Source organism: Trachurus trachurus (genome assembly GCF_905171665.1).
Source record: "Trachurus trachurus genome assembly, chromosome: 1".
In the NCBI taxonomy this organism is placed as follows: Eukaryota; Metazoa; Chordata; class Actinopteri; order Carangiformes; family Carangidae; genus Trachurus; species Trachurus trachurus.
Window position 1 is genome coordinate 36,538,826 of NC_139891.1, and position 19,522 is coordinate 36,558,347.

At 47.3% G+C, this 19,522-nt stretch overlaps 1 protein-coding gene across 4 annotated transcripts in view; it reads left to right on the plus strand.

The window, feature by feature from the left end:
• Positions 1–18,538, plus strand: part of LOC310984816 (CSC1-like protein 2) — a 34,456-nt gene extending 15,918 nt beyond the window's left edge. For 2 of the 4 annotated variants that reach the window (XM_083970135.1, XM_083970136.1), the window contains exons 3-24: positions 1,175–1,254; positions 1,542–1,580; positions 4,126–4,216; positions 5,370–5,407; positions 5,504–5,646; positions 9,996–10,047; positions 10,633–10,741; positions 10,828–10,898; positions 11,012–11,092; positions 11,190–11,313; positions 12,843–12,976; positions 13,099–13,236; positions 13,344–13,497; positions 13,616–13,722; positions 14,085–14,171; positions 14,255–14,320; positions 14,433–14,595; positions 14,718–14,823; positions 16,008–16,175; positions 16,324–16,439; positions 16,539–16,622; positions 16,819–18,538. In XM_083970135.1, the coding sequence (XP_083826261.1) occupies positions 1,175–1,254; positions 1,542–1,580; positions 4,126–4,216; positions 5,370–5,407; positions 5,504–5,646; positions 9,996–10,047; positions 10,633–10,741; positions 10,828–10,898; positions 11,012–11,092; positions 11,190–11,313; positions 12,843–12,976; positions 13,099–13,236; positions 13,344–13,497; positions 13,616–13,722; positions 14,085–14,171; positions 14,255–14,320; positions 14,433–14,595; positions 14,718–14,823; positions 16,008–16,175; positions 16,324–16,439; positions 16,539–16,622; positions 16,819–17,019 (2,352 nt within the window). In that variant the 3' untranslated portion in view covers positions 17,020–18,538. The remainder of the gene's footprint in view (positions 1–1,174; positions 1,255–1,541; positions 1,581–4,125; positions 4,217–5,369; positions 5,408–5,503; positions 5,647–9,995; positions 10,048–10,632; positions 10,742–10,827; positions 10,899–11,011; positions 11,093–11,189; positions 11,314–12,842; positions 12,977–13,098; positions 13,237–13,343; positions 13,498–13,615; positions 13,723–14,084; positions 14,172–14,254; positions 14,321–14,432; positions 14,596–14,717; positions 14,824–16,007; positions 16,176–16,323; positions 16,440–16,538; positions 16,623–16,818) is intronic. The other 2 variants (XM_083970137.1, XM_083970138.1) reach the window with 2 other exon arrangements.
• The last annotated feature ends 984 nt before the right edge of the window (positions 18,539–19,522 follow it).

The window sequence follows — 19,522 nt, forward strand, 5'->3', positions numbered from 1 at the left end:
TTCCACCTCGTGTTGAAATGACAAAAAAGATCCCAAAAGAGTAAAAGGATTGATGTTCATGTTGTTTAAAGGGATAGTTCAACATTTTGGCAAATTGGCCCATTGCCATATAATCCCTATAGTCATAGCAGTAGGTTCGTTACCTTTAATTGTTGGTGCAAGCTATTTTTAGAACGGCGGAGCAGAGCCGTGAGCTGCTCAGAGCTACGCTACGGAGGCTCATGGGATTTCTTGGTTTCCCTCATCAAACTCATCAAATACACAATCCAACAACTCCACAACGCTCTGGTGGACAAGTTGTGACTAGAGGGAAATTCATGCAAAACTGCTGATGCGTGTTGCCTTCAGGGACAGTTTTTCATCAAGCAGTCTCTGAATTTCCCTCTAAAACAACTCTGTGTGGTAACGTTGTGTTATTATCTCATAGCGTGGTGAATGTGCAGCTCACAACTTGTCCACCAGAGCGTTGTGGAGTTGTTGGATTGTGTATTTGATGAGTTTGATGAGGGAAACCAAGAAATCCCATGAGCCTCCGTAGCGTAGCTCTGAGCAGCTCACGGCTCTGCTCCGCCGTTCTAAAAATAGCTTGCACCCACAATTAAAGGTAACAAACCTATTGCTATGACGGGATTATGGCAATGGGCCAATTTGCCAAAATGTTGAACTATCCCTAACTAACTATTATTAGTTATCCCATTTAACTTCTGGACAAGCAGCAGTTTCCCACAATGCACCTGCTGGACAAGCACTAGTGTGATCTAGCCTCGTAAACCAGCCTCTCGCGGAAATGCATTTCATTTCATTTCTCAGAGAGTCTGGCCTCATTCCCCCTGTAAGCGCCGCCCAGCCCCCTGTAGGCTGGGCGGGAGCTGGGCGGGAGTAGTAGCGTTGACAGACAACCCCATTCAGCCAATCAGCAAGTTGGTGTAGTGACGGGGCTTTGCACCAGTCGGTCCCTGATTGGCCAACGTGCTGTGTCAATCACAGCGGCGACGCTGATTGGCTCGGCCTTCTGAGGGTTTCAGGCCAAACGCTTACAACGGGGATGAGGCCAGACTCTCCCTCAGAAATGAAATTAATTGCATTTCCGGGAGCGGCTGGTTTACGAGGCTAAGTGTGATCCAGACCATGATGCACTGGTGTCTCTAACAGGAAGTCCTCCTCTCTTCTTCAGGTGCTTCTCTTTGTCTTCTCCATTCTACGGAAGGTGGCGTGGGACTATGGCCGCCTGGCGCTGGTCACCGATGCCGACAGGTAACGACTCATCACACAAAGCCGGCCGTCGCCATAGTAAACCTCTCTGCCCTGTGATTGGCTGGAGAGGAGAAGGGGACTTTTATTTTGATAGGTAGAGCGCAGGTGTTGTTGTTTACCTGTTGTCCAGGTGTGTGACACGTGGAGGAGGATCCTGATCAGGTTTAACAGCCAAAGAAGAGACGCTGTAGTGGTCTCTGATTGGCTGACAGTGACTCTACTTCCTGTGTGTGTGACCTGTTGGTTTGTGTCGTCCTTGGCGACGCCTCTCTCCCTCTCTCTCTCAGACTGAAGAAGCGTTTCAGCGACCTGGAGGAGCAGGAATAGTACGTTGCTGCTGCCGCCATGTTTGACTCGTCCGCTAACACCTTCCTCCTCCAGAGTTCTGCTCTCTGATTGGTCGATTGGTGCACTAACTCCTCCCCCCTCTACATTTCAGTGTGTGTGTGTTGTGTTTGTGTGTTGTGTGTTTTGGGGGTTGTTGGTGCCACAAGTACAGATTAGAGATGCACCGAATATTTGGCCATTCGGCGAGCGTCTGTTTCCTGTCAATCGTCACGGAAACAGGACGCTCTTTTATTTTATATTTTGCATTGTTTCACCATTTTGTAAATGATTTATTCTTTGAAGCATGAATGTTAATTTAAGGCAAGGCAATCAAGGCAATTTTATTTGTATAGTCCATTTTTACCAACAGTTTGTATCAAAGGGCTTTACATTCCATCATAACAACATCCTCCCTTAGACCCTCACATCCACTGAGGAAAAACTCCATAGAAAACCCTTTTAACAAGGAAAAGACATGCAATAGATGTTGTCTACAGACAAGAAAACAGTTTATAACACAGAATGTGGAAAACATGGAAATTATTAACAATAATTGCAGTGCCTTGATCTTAGCGAGCTACACAGTCATAGCCATAAACGCCACGGTAGGCTACTAAAAATTGGCAAAATAATTTATTTCGGTGTTTCAGTTTCCTGTTTTCGGCCTTGATTTCCTAATTTTCGGTTTCGGCTGAAAACGTTCATTTCAGTGCATCTCTACTACTGATTTTTGTGTTTTACTATTGAATTTTGCAAAATGAGCAGAGACACCTCCAGGCCACCGTACCGCTGAGGAGAGAGACGACCGGAAGTAGCTGATCTGTGTGTCACCACCAGTCACCTCACACACGCCACCACGACTCACCTCTGTGTGTGTGTGTGTGTGTGTGTGTGTGTGTGTGTGTGTGCATTAAAACGAACAGAGGGCGTCTCTGCTGCTAATGTGATGCTAACAGGTGTGATGCTAACAGGTGTGATGCTAACTCTCTCTCCGTGTCACTGAACCAGCCGCAGACGAGACAGAAATAGCTATGAGCCGGTGAAGAGGTAACGCTCCATCTGTCTGTAACCGTGTCCTCACCCTGTGACGTGCTAGTTAGCCTGCTAGCTAACCCCCCAGCTAGCACCTGGGACAGGTCAACTGTGACGTCATCCCAGTGAGGTCACAAACCCCAAACCAGCCTCACTACACACCACAAACCCCCCCCCCCCACCCTCCCCCAGTGAAACGTTGCATTCAGGGACATTCAGGAATGAGGAGTTGACGTAAACACAGCGTCACGCCGCGCCCCCGGAGATTACAACATCCTCCTTGTTCCGCCATTTTGAACTTACTGGCGCCGATCGCTTCTACTGTAGGTACTTCTACAGCAACACGTTCATTGTTTTTGCTCTGGTCTAATCTAATGCCGTGTTTCCACCGACTAGACTCGACTCAGCTCGGCCTTTTTGCGTTTCCATTCGGTAAAAGTACCTGGAACCTGGTAGCCAGTACCTCTTCGATAGTACCTGCTCGGCTGAGGTTCCAAAATAGGTGAAGAGGAACTAAAATGTGATTTGGTCAGAGAGTTCCCACAGAGTTGTCACCAGCGGGGTAGCATAAAAGCAGGAGTAGGAAAATTATTTTAAAGACAAGACCCTAAGATGAAAAGAGGAGAGCTGGAGGCAGCAGCCGGTCTCCTGAGATGAATGGCCGGTCAACCTCCGTCGCCGTCCCGTGGAGAAAGAGATCTGAAGACGTTACCTTCAGCTCTCTGGATATTCACCGCTGGCTGATATAGAGGAAGTCCTTCTGGCAGATAAATATTGGTCTTTTACAACTGTAACAGCCACATTAGTTTGTAAAGTGAAGCTTCAGGTGTGAGTCGAGTCGAGCCAGTAACGCAACATAAGATGTAAACAACTGTTCCAGTTTCTCCTACGATTGGCAAAGCAAACGTAGAGACAATGGGGTGCGTTATTTTGGTTTTCTGAAATAGAAAAGATTGGAGGGCGTCAAGGTCCCTGCACCAGTAGCTCATAGGGGTCTATATCGTTAATATCTAGGATCTTCTCCAAATACCTTTGCTTAGTGGTCACATTTCGTTTTTCCCTGTAGGGATCCCACGATGAGTGAGATTACAGCTGGGAGTTCAGTGTAGGCTACATCTAATGAGCTAATGTAGCTCACTGAGCCAACGACACACAAAGATTAGAGGCATGGAGACCTGTGAGCCTTAGACGGAAGACTTGACAGCTCAGGAGCTGCTCCTCATCTCTGACGTTTCCAATCAGTCTCTGTTTTAATAAATATAAATATTTATTATTTATTTATTAATAAACAGCAAGGCATTGTGGAGCTGAGATCTGAAAACATGTGGTTTTCTGTCTGAGGTCCATTGTCAACGTCCACTTCCTGTTAGCTCCGTCTGTGTTGAGTTCAGTGTTTTGTTGGAGGATCCAGAGGAACTAACCCATCAGCTTTCTGATGTCAAAGGTCACAGAGCGGCTACATGCTAACAGCTAACACTCAGCTGACCCCCCGCCCCCGTCTTGTCTCCACAGCGTTGCCTCGGCGATGCACTCAGAGACACCCGACCGCTACGAACGCCTCACGTCCGTCTCCAGCTCCGTCGACTTCGACCAGAGAGACAATGTAAGGATGTCTTCATCTCACTGTGTGTGTGTGTGTCAGTCAGGACATCAGGTGTCAGGTTACTGTTGATCTGTTGTTAATCCAGTTTAACACTGAGCGGCTCAGAGCAGGACAACCTGAGACCACCGCTCTGAAGCTCCGCCCACTCACCTGACCACACCCCATTGACAGGACCTACAAAGACAGTTTAGAAACCAAGACGCTCCACTCTCAGTCAGTTTCCTGTCTCAGTGTCCCGTGGGTCTCTCCATGACACCGTGACTCCGCCCCCTTTAGGAGACCAGCAGACCGTGACTCCGCCCCCTTTAGGAGACCAGCAGACCGTGACCCCGCCCCCTTTAGGAGACCAGCAGACAGTGACCCCGCCCCCTTTAGGAGACCAGCAGACCGTGACCCCGCCCCCTTTAGGAGACCAGCAGACCGTGACCCCGCCCCCTTTAGGAGACCAGCAGACTGTGACTCCGCCCCCTTTAGGAGACCAGCAGACCGTGACCCCGCCCCCTTTAGGAGACCAGCAGACTGTGACTCCGCCCCCTTCAGGAGACCAGCAGACCGTGACCCCGCCCCCTTTAGGAGACCAGCAGACCTAGACCCCGCCCCCTTTAGGAGACCAGCAGAATGTGACTCCGCCCCCTTCAGGAGACCAGCAGACCGTGACCCCGCCCCCTTTAGGAGACTAGCAGACCGTGACTCCGCCCCCTTCAGGAGACCAGCAGACCGTGACCCCGCCCCCTTCAGGAGACCAGCAGACCGTGACTCCGCCCCCTTTAGGAGACCAGCAGACCGTGACTGTGGGAGAAGTGAACATGAGCTCAGATTCTGGTCGATTCTTTCGCTCCAGAGTCACTGAAGTAATGTTAGTTAGTTAGTTAGTTAGTTAGTTAGTTAGTTAGTTAGTACTGGACTGTTAGCTTTGTAAATATTAATGTTGTCAGAAGAAAATAAAAACATTTCACTTTCCTCTACGACAATTTTTATAAATCCACACACACGTTCACAACAGGAGGTGGGGCGACGGGTGACCACGCCCACTTTAGGAGACAGGAAGTGAAGCTGTAACATTTAATGTAACTGGAGCGGCTTCTCATGGGGCATCTTGGTTCAAAGAGGATCTGTGGGACCTGTCTAACTGTGTGTGTGTTTCCACCTGCAGGGCTTCTGCTCGTGGCTCACAGCCATCTTCAGAATAAAGTAAGTCTGGACTCTGTTGGTCACTTCCTGTTTCTCCACAGTCACATGACAGGAAACTAACCACCCCCCCTCCTCCACCCTCATCCCTACTTGCAGAGATGAGGAGATCCGGGAGAAGTGTGGCGAGGACGCTGTCCACTACCTGTCCTTCCAGCGTCACATCATCGGGCTGCTGGTGGTCGTGGGCGTCCTCTCCGTGGGCATCGTCCTGCCTGTCAACTTCTCTGGAGACCTGCTGGGTAAGACGAGCTCACCTGTCAGAGCTCAGACCCTGGGCCCTGTGGACCTGGTCCTGGTTTTTGGAGAGGGACACATCTGCAGGGACAAGGGCACCGCCATAGGTCCAATCCAACCAGAAGTTGGTGTTCTTTGTGCATCTTGCTACTTATTCTGCGCTGCATTCAAACAGTAGATCGAGACGATACAAGGATACGATAGAGACAAAGAGATGGAACGGTAACATCATTATCTATCTAAAAAGAGTGACAGGTTATCTAAGATACAATATTTACATTTAATATCAGTTGTAAATCAATGACACATCAACATAATTACTTGATTACATGATTATTTTAGGCTTCTACTTGCGAACATCTCAGTTTTACATACTGTATAAAACCGTGAAAAGACTTAAAGTCAATTACCTAGTAAATTCTGCAGTTACAGTAAAAACTGTATGTAACTGCAAAATAAAAAAATTAAAATATTCCGGTTTGGAGCGGCGAATGGTGAATATGAAAAAGGACCAACTTCCGGTTTAGACTTCCGGTATGGGCCTATGGCGGCGGCCTTGTCGGCCATCTTCCCTGCAGACGGGTACTGTTGGGTTTGTGTCTCACAGTCTTTTCACCTTGTGTCTCACGTAGTCAGAATAATCAGTAAATATGACCTGCTGAGCCAAGGAGTTCCTGGACCTCCTTCTAAAGAAGGTAACGCTGTAGCTGGGTGTGGTCTCATGGTAGAAGGTGGCGTCCACGTGTCCCGTCCCTTTAGTGACTCCTCCCCGTCCTGTACCGTCACCCACAGCTGGACTTCCTCTACGTCCCACTGTCGTGATGTAGTTCAGAGGTGTTGAAGATCATTTGACCTCAAACACGAAAAAAACATGTACACACCTGAAAAGATGGACAGGTCTAGACGGTCGATGACATCATGGAAACATGTAACAGAGACCCTAAGACCTTATTAGTTATCCATAAGTGTACCTGCCAATACAGGACATGGACATTTAATAAGTGGATAAGATATAAAAGCAGGAGTAGGAAAATTGTTTTAAAGATAAGACCCTGAGATGAAAAGAGGAGAGCTGGAGTGAGAGAAAACACATATAAACTACTCGAAAAAAAAAGTTTGGAAACTTTTTTTCAGTCAATCATTTATCCCCTTTATAAACACCAATTGGTGTTGTATTTTATATCATTGGAGAGCCTGATTAGACACCTTTACAACCAGGTACAACTTGTAAGAATCATACATCTGTGGAATGAGCAACACAGCTAAATGTTTGGGTAGCACCCCCCCCAAAAAAATAAGACAAAATCCCCTGCAATATTCTCCTGTTGGTATTCACTCATGCTCTGAGTTGCTTGGTAGATTGGATGGTTGCACTCTCCCACATAAGGACAAAACAACACATATTGGCCATTTTGCTGTGGGACGACATCCCATTCCTCAACTGGGAGTTGTTGAAGGTCAACCAGTCTGGTTGTGTTGGTCACTCTAACTAAGGTACATCAGTTGTACAGTTGGGTTGAGGTCTGGACTCACGGCCACTCCATCCTCTCCTGTCTCTGTGGAGGAGAGTGATGTTATCCTGGAGGATGGAGGTAGGTCCCAGATCCTGGAGATATGGGAACGCCACTGACTGAGAAACTCACTCTGATATCTCACTGCATTGAGATTGTCTTCAGTGATGACAAGTTGTTTTGGGGATTGTGGCACATTTTTGGGGGGCGCTACACATTTACCAACCAACCAACCAACCAACCAACCAACCAATCTCCTTTATTTAACCAGGTAAAAACTCATTGAGATTTAAAACCTCTTTTCCAAGAGTGACCTGGCCAAGATGGCAGCACAAAAGCAGACATTTCCCTGTCTATTATAATTGTTTAGCTGTCTTGCTCATTCCACAAATTCACAAGACTTCCAAGTTGTACCTTGTTGTAAAGGTGACTAATCAGGCTGAAATAATGTTTCCGAACTTTTTATATACAACACAATACAGTATAAGTCAAGCAGACAGTATGACAATGAACATCTCATAAACAAACAGTCCATCGCTAAGGCCTTTTGGTGCCAACATCTGCAGAGTGAAGATCCAGAACGCGTCAGGTCATGAGCTCTTCCTCTACATGGTGGGACGACTCCTTCACTGTTGCAGAAACAGAGATGTCATGTCGAGCGTCGTTCAAATGAGCCGCTGCCAGATACTCCCTGTCGTTCCTGTGTACAGCGCTCTTGAAGCTTCCTTCCTTCCTTCCTGTTTGAGCTTCCTGGTGGTTTTGCCAAGGTAACGCTGGACCACAAGGACAGAGGAACATGTACACAATATGAGGAGAGGCGCACTTGATCACACTATGAATGGGGAATTTTTATTTTGTGTGTTGACGACAGAAACTGTGGGTTATTTTACTGAGCATGGTAGTGACCACTGGGTAGGGGGCATAAGAGACTCTGTCGTAGAAGCTGTGTGGGCTCGTGGTGAGAAATCAGCTTGGACCAGCAAGTCTCTCAAGGGTTTTTTGCAGCTTGTACACAAATAGAAGATCATGTGACCAAAAGCTCCAGAGCAGAAGCTGCTATGGCAAGACAAGGCAGTTTTATTTGTATAGCCCGTTTTTACCAACAGTTTGTCTCAAAGGGCTTTACATGGCATCATAACAACATCCTCTGTCCTTAGACCCTCACATCCACTGAGGAAAAACGCCATAGAAAACCCCTTTAACAGGGGAAAAATCGGAGAAACCTCAGGGTGAGCCACAGAGGAGGGATCCCTCACCCAGGATGGACAGACGTGCAATCACGGACGTAATTTTAGGGGGGGACGCAGGGGACATGTCCCCCCCACTTTTTCAAAACGCCGTTTTTGTCCCCCGCTGTTTTTACCGTCCACAAACAATGTTACACTGTATTAACACTAGCACCGCCATTGCACACTATATACCTATAACCGCCATGAGTCGTTCATTGGACGAACTGTAATAAAGCGTTAATTAGAGCTGTATAGGTGTTACATTTGTCGTAGTCTTTTAACAGCTACTCTGGGCCGTGAAGTAGGCTGCACCCCGCAGCCTCCGCGAGGCGGGGGGGGGCATACCGTAGGAACCCCGCCCCCGCCTGTAAAGCCAGGTTTCCACCGTATAAACGACCTTTTTTTTCTCTCTCTCTATCTTTTACGGCAACATCCATAGTCCTTAGTGATCTTTGTTTGATATGTCAGGTGGAGCTGCCCATCATACCGACGCAGGATTGCCCCCCCCCCCCCCCCCCCCCCCCCCCCCCCCCCCCCCGCGTGCGCTCAAGTCGGCGCTTTACATGATGAGCACAGCGACTCTGTTTTTACACTAGTTTGCTCCTAAATACTGGCTTTATAAAACGAATTTCGTTTTCTTTTGATATCATCTTGATATTTCCCCCCTGAATGTAGGCTACACCTCTTCTACAACTAGTCTGTCCAGTCTGGAAAATAATTTCTGCACCGTGCGTGTGTGAAGTGTGGACGTGAGTGTGCATCTGCGCAGCCTGCGCACGTGTACACACAGAGATACACATTAACACGCACGCACGCACACACACACACACAATCACACACACACACACACACACACACACACACAGAGAGAGAGAGAGAGAGAGAGAGAGAGAGAGAGAGAGAGGGAGAGAGAGCGCATAAGCCTAATTATGCCGGCGCAAATCGGTGAATTCTCTGGTCGTCCAATGAACGAACGTGGCGGTTATAGGTAAAAATGAGAAAACATGATCGATATTTTTTTGTGTGAGTAATATTGATTGTATTTAACAAAACGGGGTGCTGCCCAACATCATTTTAGGAAAAGTCACAGACTGGTGGACTTCAATGTATTTTTTAAATAAAGTTATGCACAAATGAAAATCAAAGTCGTCCAATGAACGGCAGTTGGCGGTTCTAGTGTTCATAGTCACAGCCATAGTCATTGTTCAGTCATTGTTTTATGGTATCTGTGCATCCCTAGTAGAAAACTAAAAGAACTGCTAGAAAACTGTAAGAAACTGAAAGAGTTTGGGTTTTATTAAAAATATGTCCCCCCCACTTCTAAAATCAAAATTTCGTCCATGCGTGCAATAGATGTTGTTACAGACAAGACAACAGTTTACATCAGAGAATGTGAGAAACATGGAAATGTTAAAAACAGCTGAAGAAGGAAGCTTCTGGTAGGCAAGGGAGGCAGGGAGAGCAGGCCAGCTCAATGGGAGGACTGGATGGCAGACTGGTTCATGGGAAGTGTTCAGGTGGATTCTCCGTAGCTTCAGCATCAGGAGACAAGTTCAGGTGTCAGGAGGATGATGATGATGTTGATGTTCTGACTTCTTCTCTTGTTTATTCCAGAAAACAACGCCTACAGCTTTGGACGCACCACGATAGCCAACCTGAAGTCTGGGTGAGTCCATTAGAGTCTGCTGCTGTCACAGCCTGGAGCTGTTAGCCCAGCTCTGCACAGAGAACGTTTATTTATTTATTTAATTTATTCAAAAAGGACATTGCATCCAATTTTTGGGGGATATAAATGCACTAGAGTTAGCATTGTTGCTATTTTTCATCCGCTGTCCTATGGTAGGCCTAGGTCACACAACAATTGTCATTGCAAAGACACAAAACACAGAAGAACAGAGAACAGAGATGAAAGCAGACACAATATTAACAGACAAAACAAAACAGAAACTCAACAGAGCAAAACACAGAGAAAAGAAGTACAATAAACTGCTATAACGACAGAAGTGCTTTACATTACAAAGTGTGTTCAGGTACAGTGCTACATGTACGTTAAGATTAACATTCAGTGCAAGTTTGATCACTTTTCAGCCAGTTCTTCAAATGTGTTTTGAAAGTGGTGTATGTATTGCATTCCCGTGTTGTGAGTGGTAAACTGTTCCAAATGTGATATGACTGCCTTTGATTGACAGCACAGAGACTGTTAGCCTAGCCTAGCCTAGCCTAGCTGACTCAGCCTGTTTGTTTGGTGCAGGACGAACCTGTTGTGGCTTCACACCACGTTCGCCTTCATGTACCTGCTCCTGACCGTCTACAGCATGAGGAGACACACGTCCAAGATGCACTACAAGGAGGACGACCTGGTGAGAGAGACACACCTGCTATTGAGACTCCACCCCCCCACACCCTCCTGCTCCAGTGTCATTCATCCCTGTTTTATGTCTTGCAGGTGAAACGCACTTTATTCATTAACGGCATCTCTAAATACGCTGAGGAGAGTCAGATCAAGCAGCACTTTGAGTAAGTTCACTGCTCAGTCAGTGTTACCACGGTAACGGCGGTTGTTTGGATTGGTGGTTTGAGTCCCGGCTCCTCCAGTCTGCATGTTGACGTGTCTTTGTGCCTCTCCTCAGACAGGCCTATGAGAACTGCACGGTGCTGGAGGCTCGGATCTGCTACAACGTGGCCAAACTGATGTCTCTGAACGGAGAGAGGTGAGACGGAGCCAGGGTCGGGGGCCCCAGTGCATGCTGGGATATGCTGCCGTCGGCCACAGCTGACCACCGTGTGTGTGTTTGTGTGTGTTTGCAGGAAGAAGACGGAGCGCAGTAAGAAGTTCTTCACCGACCTGATGGCGAAGGAACACGTTCCCACCATGATCAACCCCAAACCCTGCGGACACCTGTGCTGCTGCGCCATCACCGGCTGCGAGGAGGTGAGGACGCTCAGAGCACCGCTGCGTCCCGTGACCAGTGAACGCATCAGCAGTTTCACCCCAGCTGTCGCCTCTTGTCAGGTGACCTGCAGGAACAGGTCACGGTGCCATGAGATGTATCCGTCTCACAGTCAAGTGTTTGAGCAGCGTTGGGCACGTTACTTTTAAAAAGTAATTCGTTACAGTTACTCGTTACTTTGCCCTTTCCTGTGTGGAGGAACACTGAGTGAGTTGCTTTTTTATGACCAGTTGATGGACTGAAATAAAATGTGTACTGTATATAACGTACACTTTAATAGGTGTACTATTATTTTGTTTATTGTCAGTAACGGTAACGGCGTTATAATGGGGGTAACAGTAACTCTTTGACTACTCGTTACTGAAAAAAGTAGCACCATTAGTAACACCGTTTATTTATAACGCCGTTATTCCCATGACTGTGTTTGAGTGACAGTTTGTTGAAGACGTCACAGTTTGAACCCTAACCCTGACGTCAGCTGCTGACTCACAGTTTCAGCTCTGTTAGCATGACAGTGTGAATCTGTCACACACCTCTGTTACAGACACATAAACAACCAGGAAGCAACCGTTGGGAACTAAAGTTCACAGGTTGTGTTCTCCAGGGTTCACCAGAGCAGAGCACTTCTTCATTCTGATTAACTGCCATGTGAATCATGTTGTAGCTCATTATCATAAAGTAAAATGGACGACTTCCTGTTTCTTTGATGTTTTCTGATGATTCATGTGGCATCACCATCTAGTCAAAGATTCAACAACACATTGACCCTTAAAGGGATATTCCAGTGTAAGTTCAACCCATGGTCTAACACACCATGACACCGAGTAGAACCCCCACCCCCCCACCCCGAGAGATCAAGTTTGCAGACCGCTAGCTTCTCTAGTTACACTGCCGTTGATTCCTCCACCAACCAACCATCATCAAAAAAGCCGCTCATAGCCACAAATAATGCTCAGATAAACAGCACCAAACTTCGACAGTACAAACAGGGTCCCATCCCATAATACGAGGCATCAAACACCTGCTGGCTTTGCCTGGTTTCTATTGAAAAGAGACCAAAACACAACTCACCCTCTCTCCTCCAGCTACTTCCTACTAATGCAGAAGCCCTGATGAGTCGATCACCAAATGCATCAATGTTCCTCTCTGTTTATAACAATAACTAGTGAAATGAACAGAGTTGAGTTGCTCAAACTATTACAGTCAGAAAAGCTGCTGCATTTTAGGAACTAAACGTCACTGGACTTGTGATTTTTCTACTGCACTCTGGTCATCGACTCATCAGGGCTTCTACATCGGTAGGATGGCAGTTGGCTGGTGGAGGAATCGACAGCAGTGTTTTGTTATCGTACGGTCTTTGCTGAAGTTGCTACAACAAGGGAAGTTTGCGGTCTTACTCGGTGTCACGGTGGGTTAGACCGTGGGTTAAATTTACGCCGGGATATCCCTTTAAACTCATTAGCTTTAGGCTAACATTAGCTTGAGTGCTAACCTGCTCTGTGTGGTGCAGGAGGAGGCCGTGAGCTACTACACCAAGAGAGAGGCCAAGCTGAAGGAGGAGTACAGGAAGGAGAAGGAGAAGGTCCACACCAAACCTCTGGGCATGGCCTTCGTCACCTTCCAGAACGAGGCCATGACTGCCATGTAAGTCTCGCCCCCTTGTTAACCCCGCCCCTCTGTCTCTGATCTCTGAAAATGTTTCTTTATTTTGAATCTTCTGTTGTTCGATTGCTTGATTTCCTGACCACGCCCCCTTGTCTCCACAGCATCTTGAAGGACTTCAACGCCTGTCAGGTTCAAGGCTGTCGCTGTCGTCAGGAGCCATGTTCCTCTCAGTTCAGTGAAGTTCTTCACGTTCACAGCTGGAGCGTTTCGTACGCGCCCGACCCGCAGAACGTCCGCTGGTACGTCCGTTAAGCGCCGCCCATCCGAGACCGCACACACACAGCAACACAAACACAACCCCCTCCCCTCAGATCACATGGTAACGTGTCCCGCTTCCCTTCTGCAGGGAGCACCTGTCGCTGGGCGGGATCTCCTGGTGGATCCGCTGCTTCATCATCAACTGCATCCTCTTCCTCCTGCTCTTCTTCCTCACCACGCCCGCCATCATCATCTCCACCATGGACAAGTTCAACGTCACCAAACCCGTGGAGTATCTCAACGTAAGAACCCACAGACAGCGGCCGGTCTTCAGAGGGAGTTGTTTACTGCTCTGTCTTGTCTGTTTGTTTGTTTGTTTGTTTGTTGTTGATGTGTTTGTTTGTTGGTTCTCTCTTCCAGAACCCCATCGTCACTCAGTTCTTCCCCACTCTGCTGCTGTGGGCCTTCTCTGCTCTGCTCCCCACCATCGTCTACTACTCGGCGTTCTTCGAGGCTCACTGGACCAGGTATTTGTCGTCTTCGTCAGTGACACCAACACGTGCACAGTTATTCAGACCTCAGGGATCAGTCCTAAATAAGTGGGTGCAGATTAGGGATGGGCACCGACTGCGGTACTTTTATGGGTACCAACCGAATTCCCACCAAAGTACCAAGCATCGATTCACGTGAAGTCAAACGCTTCCACATTTTGGTTCCTGAACTTGAATTATCACACATATACACAAAAAAAGTACTGAAAACAGGTACCATTGTATACCGGTACCATCGTTTATGTCAGACAGGTGTCGTCAACACAGACTGAAGTCTCTTGTCAAGATAAATCCAAGTGACTCCTGGTTTGACTCTGGTTTGACCTCTGTGTCCACAGGTCTGGAGAAAACAGGACCACGATGCACAAATGTTACACCTTCCTGATCTTCATGGTTCTGCTGCTGCCGTCCCTCGGACTCAGCAGGTGAATAAAACTGTGGGACAGTGAGAATCCTGAGTGACGTTTGACCTCTGCCGTCCTCGCTAACATGTCTTTGTCTCCTCCAGTCTGGACGTTTTCTTCCGCTGGCTCTTTGACAGGAAGTTCTTGGCAGACGCTAAAGTCAGATTTGAGTGAGTCGTCAAATAAAATCAAGAGAAAATAATTTAACCAAATTGCACAAATGATTTCAAAAGGTAGATTTAAACATAGTTGTTGATCAGTGCTGCTGTGTGTGGCCTTCAGGTGCGTCTTCCTGCCGGACAATGGAGCGTTCTTCGTCAACTACGTCATTGCCTCAGCGTTCATTGGTAACGCCATGGACCTGCTGAGGATCCCCGGTCTGCTCATGTACATGATACGACTGTGCCTGGCTCGCTCCGCTGCCGACCGCCGCAACGTCAAGAGGGTGAGGACGGACACTCTGTTATTGTCTCTGTCTCTCTGTCTATTGTCTTCTGCTAGTTACCATGTTGGCCTCATGGTGGCGCTGCTGTGGTCTGACTGAAGTGTTGTGTGTTGCCCCCGCAGCACCAGGCCTATGAGTTCCAGTTCGGAGCGGCCTACGCCTGGATGATGAACGTCTTCACGGTGGTGATGGCCTACAGCATCACCTGCCCCATCATCGTCCCCTTCGGTCAGTACCAGAACCTCAGTAGAGTCGGTGCTGAAGCACTGACACCACATCAGTGCAAACTAGGGTTGTGTCGTTCACGAACGTTTCATTCAAAGGATTGAATTGTCTTGAGTGAACGAACTGAATGGAATCACTTCCTGACCTGATTTGTTCTTTTCTCAGTTCAGAAAGGTGCATGTTCAGCGATGCGTTCACTGAACATACTGACAATGTGTCGCTGTGTCGCTCACAATTATCTGTTTAGTACAGTCAGTGAACGTACTGTCACTCAGGGCTGAGGGCTCATGTTCACCGTGTGGTACGTTCACTGTGTGGTACATTCACTGAAGGAACAACAAGCGACACAATGATATGTTTGCGAATGACACGATACGTTTACTGAATGTAGTAGGGCTGTCCCCAAATAGTTGACCAAGCACTGGTCAACCAAAAAATCATTATCCGACCAAAATTTCATTAGTCGATTGGTCGCAGAAAAAAAAAGAAAAACATTTGGAGCCATGTCTTCTCAAAATTAAGTCAAAATCAATATGACTGAACGGGGGTCGATTAGTCGACTAATCGCCATAAATGACGACTACTGGTCGACCAAGAAAATCTTTGGTCGGGGGCAGCTCTAGAATGTAACACTGAAAATAGTGTTATTGCCATTCGCGTATGTGTTGTTTCGTCGCTGGTGAACGTACTACATAGTAGGCCTAAAACGAGTGGCACAGTGGCAAGTATCCGAGTAGTGAAATGGTACTCGGATAACCGCCCAAGCCGAGCGAGTACTCATACAGCCAAACTACATAGTGAACTGCTGTTCCCAACACTAGGCCAAACAGAGTCAAGACATGTCTTGTTCAAGTCTTCACATACACCGATCCAAATGTCCACCAAGACCAAACAATCATTCAGGTCCAGATTAGGATCTGGATCTGAACCAACACCATCAACATGTCTCATATTTAGATTAAGATCCAAACATGGATCCTTAGAACATAACATGGTTGTAGAAAGGTCAGATCTCTCAGTGTGGTTCCACCTTGGTCCAGGACAGGGTGACCAGGTTTTTAGGTGTAGTCCTGCTTGGTGAAAATGTGGACAACAGGATGAGTCCAAGACTGTCTTAAGTCTAGTCAACCCTAGTCAGATATATCAGGTATATAAAGTAATGAATGGGATGTCCTGTCTTCCTGCAGGGCTGATGTACATGCTGCTGAAACACCTGGTAGACCGATACAACATGTACTACGCCTACCTGCCCTCCAAGCTGGACAAGAAGATCCACTCTGGAGCCGTCACCCAGGTGGTGGCTGCACCCATCCTCTGCCTCTTCTGGCTGCTCTTCTTCTCCACCGTACGCACAGGTAAGCCACGCCCCCTACTGGACGTTCCCATCAAGACACAGAACGCTACTTGATAAGTGTCCTTTATGGTTAAGATGCATCCGAATGAGGGTTAGGGTTAGTCATCATTGTGTGAGTTGAATACTAACTGATGCTAATGTGCCATCAGGTTTCGAGACGCCGACGTCCATGTTCACTCTCGTGGTGCTGGTCGTCACCATCGTGGTCTGTTTGTCTCACGTCTGTTTCGGACACTTCAAGTACCTCAGTGCTCACAACTACAAGGTAGGGCCGCCTCTGAAAGCTCAAAGGTTCCAACCGCACCACTGTCAAATACAGATGTTCCTATTCAGTCCATTGTCTCACTTTGTTCTTGTGCTTCAGATCGATACCAAGGAGGCTGACGTGGACACTGTAGAGAACGGGCGTCCAGCTCGTCCCTCGTCCTCCCCCATCAACAAATCTCAGGTGAGAGATTTGACAAGGTCACTGTAGCTCTGGATTTGTTTCCACTAGGAGATGAGATGAAGATTTCACTCTTGAGTTGATGTATCTTTTCAAAAATATAGAATGTCATCTGTAAAATGAAAGTGAAAGCGCTGCAGCTGTGGTGTTACACTTTTCTAAGGCGCTAACCTGCTTGTTGTGGTTGTGTGTGGTGCAGCAGCAGCAACAGCAGCAGCAGCAGATGTACATCGCTCAGGTTCTTCAGGACCCAAACTCAGACGAGCCGGGTGGGGGCAGCGGCGAGGAAGACCGCGGGTCGTCTCAGGACGAGGAGATGCTGAACGGAGGGAACAGCATCAACGAGGCGGATTTCCAGTCAGGGGAGGACAGTCTGATCGCCAACGAGGTCCACCAGTAGCTGGAGGTGGAGCCAGAGGGAGGGGACGGAGCTAGTTGAGGGTCCATACCCACGCAACAATTGGAAAAATAAAGCTGACTGGTGAATCAATACACAAACACAGACATTGAAATAGACTGATACGGTTAGCTCCTCCTCCTCCCGGCTGGACGACTTGACCCTGACCTTTGACGCCGGCGCTGGGTCGCCAACATCCAGTTCTGCACGTCTGTGGAAACTTGATAGACATCAAACTGTTTCACAGGAAGTCACTGTACATAATCACAAAGCCAAAAGTTTTTTGTGTTCGTTTTTTCTCGGGGGGTGGGGGACAGGGTTTAAAAATTCGTGCCTGGGCTGAATTTTGTTCGTTCGCATTTGTGTCTTGACTCCTGATCCCACCGCAGGTCGCTGGGACTCGACCGAGGGGTCAAAGCTGATGCTGATGCCGTGTTTTTCCTCAGCCTGGTAGATGCCTCCAAACAAACCCCCGCCGTTGCCGCCGTCCTCCGCTAACGGAGTGCTAAGTAACTCGCCAAGCTCTTGTAGTGGTAGAAGCTGTGCTTACGCAGACGCATCGCAGTCTCCTTCCAAGTTCAACGTTCTCCTCTCTTTTTGTGGAACCCTTGGGTCTTGGATTTTGCTGGTTCACTCATCACCTGGAGGTTTGGGTTTTTGTTTTTTTGGTTTTTGACCTGCTGGGCTTTCACTGCATGTTGTCAAAAAGTGCTGTCTGGATTAACAACGTCACCACTTTCGGACAATGTCATCCATTACCGGACTGTAGTGGTCAACAAACTCGCCAGATCTCCACCCCAGTTTCAAAAACTCAACCTTGGACCACTCCTCGGCCACCGAACACCCCGGACTCCACATGAGGATGCTTCGCTTTCCTTTCTTGGTTTTTGATTTCACCTGAACTACCTTAAATCATGAATACCTGACAGAGGGAACAGGGGAGTCTGTGTCTGTGTAGGTTTAGCAATCAAAACACCTTTCACCCATGGGGAGAACTTTGTCAAGACACTGATTCGTCCGGCAGCAGCAGCAGCAGCAGCAGTCGAGCAGTTTGAGCTCAGGTAGACGCAGAAGAGCAGCGCTTTTCGTTCCGATGGTCTACCCTCAACACCTGAAGCTGTCAGGACTCTCAAGGGAAACGTTTGTCGTTTGAGTGTGTTCTGAAGTGTGCACCGTATGTGTGTGTGTGTGTTTGTGTGTTTCTGTACAGTATCTTATTTTACACCAACCTGCATCATGAAGGGTACGACATCACCAGGTAACCAAAATCACCATTACATCTGGCCAACAGGTTCCAGTGGTTCTCAGTTGCTCTGTTTTACATTTAGTGTAGTTTCTTCACTTCGGTAGGAAAATGTTTCCAAAAAATGTGAATCATGAGTTTGTCCTGCGTCACATCGTGGAGCTGAAGTGGCTTCACTTGGTTTGTGTTAGCCTTGCATCATACAAAGACTGAGAGAGACTGTTAGCTTAGCATCATAGTAAGACTGGGGGAGACTGTTAGCCTAGCATCATAGAAAGACTGGGGGAAACTGTTAGCCTAGCATCATACACAGACTGAAAGAGACTGTTAGCATAGCATCATAGAAAAACTGAATGAGGCTGTTAGCCTAGCATCATAGAAAGACTAGGGGAAACTGTTAGCCTAGCATCATACAAAGAGAAACAAAGTCACATTCAATATTTAAGTAGTTAGCATGTTTTGATATCATATTAGCTTCTTTGTCTAGTTAGCTTAGCTTCCTCGCCCCTGGCTCTAGTCTTCAGCTGGATGTGACTAGCTTGCTAGTTAACACAACAACAACAACAACAACAAAAAATCCTCTTGGATCTTTTGTGTAGATTTCAGCTCTGGTTCAGGAAGTTTGATGAAAACATTAACTTTTCATCGACAAAGGAGAATTAGCATTCCGTTATGAGTGACCGAGCTAACAAACCAGCTGACTGTCACTTAGTTTGCTAACAGGTTTTTACACTCTTGGGCAAATCTTTAGTAAACATTCTTGCTTATTTACTAAAGATTTGCTCAAGAGTGTAAAAAGCAAGCTAATCTTTGGTTTCAAGCTTTTTCTCTTTTGATGCTGCTAGGCTAACACTCTACTGCCTTTATGCTAAGCTAAGCTAAGCTAAATGTGGACTGTACACTAGCTATAAAAAACAGATGTGCTACTTGTGACATGGAAAATGTGCAAGGAAAATGTGAATTCAACTGTTCTCTCCTGTAAAAGCAAAGAGTGACAATTAGATAAATGTTTAAAAGCTCATGTCCTACCTGCTGTTAACCACGCGTTCATGTGATGGCTGCCCAGGACAGTGAACTCGGTGATAAACAAGTTGCTTAGTCACTGTTGCCATGACAGCGGTCTACGTTACAGTTTACAGCAGGAAACCATTGGCTGTGTCTGAACTCCCTCCCTCCTTCACTAGTGCATTCTGTATAGAGGACTTTATAGTAGCTCACTGGTAAAATGAAAAAAACCTTTCAGATACTACCCCGCCACACAGT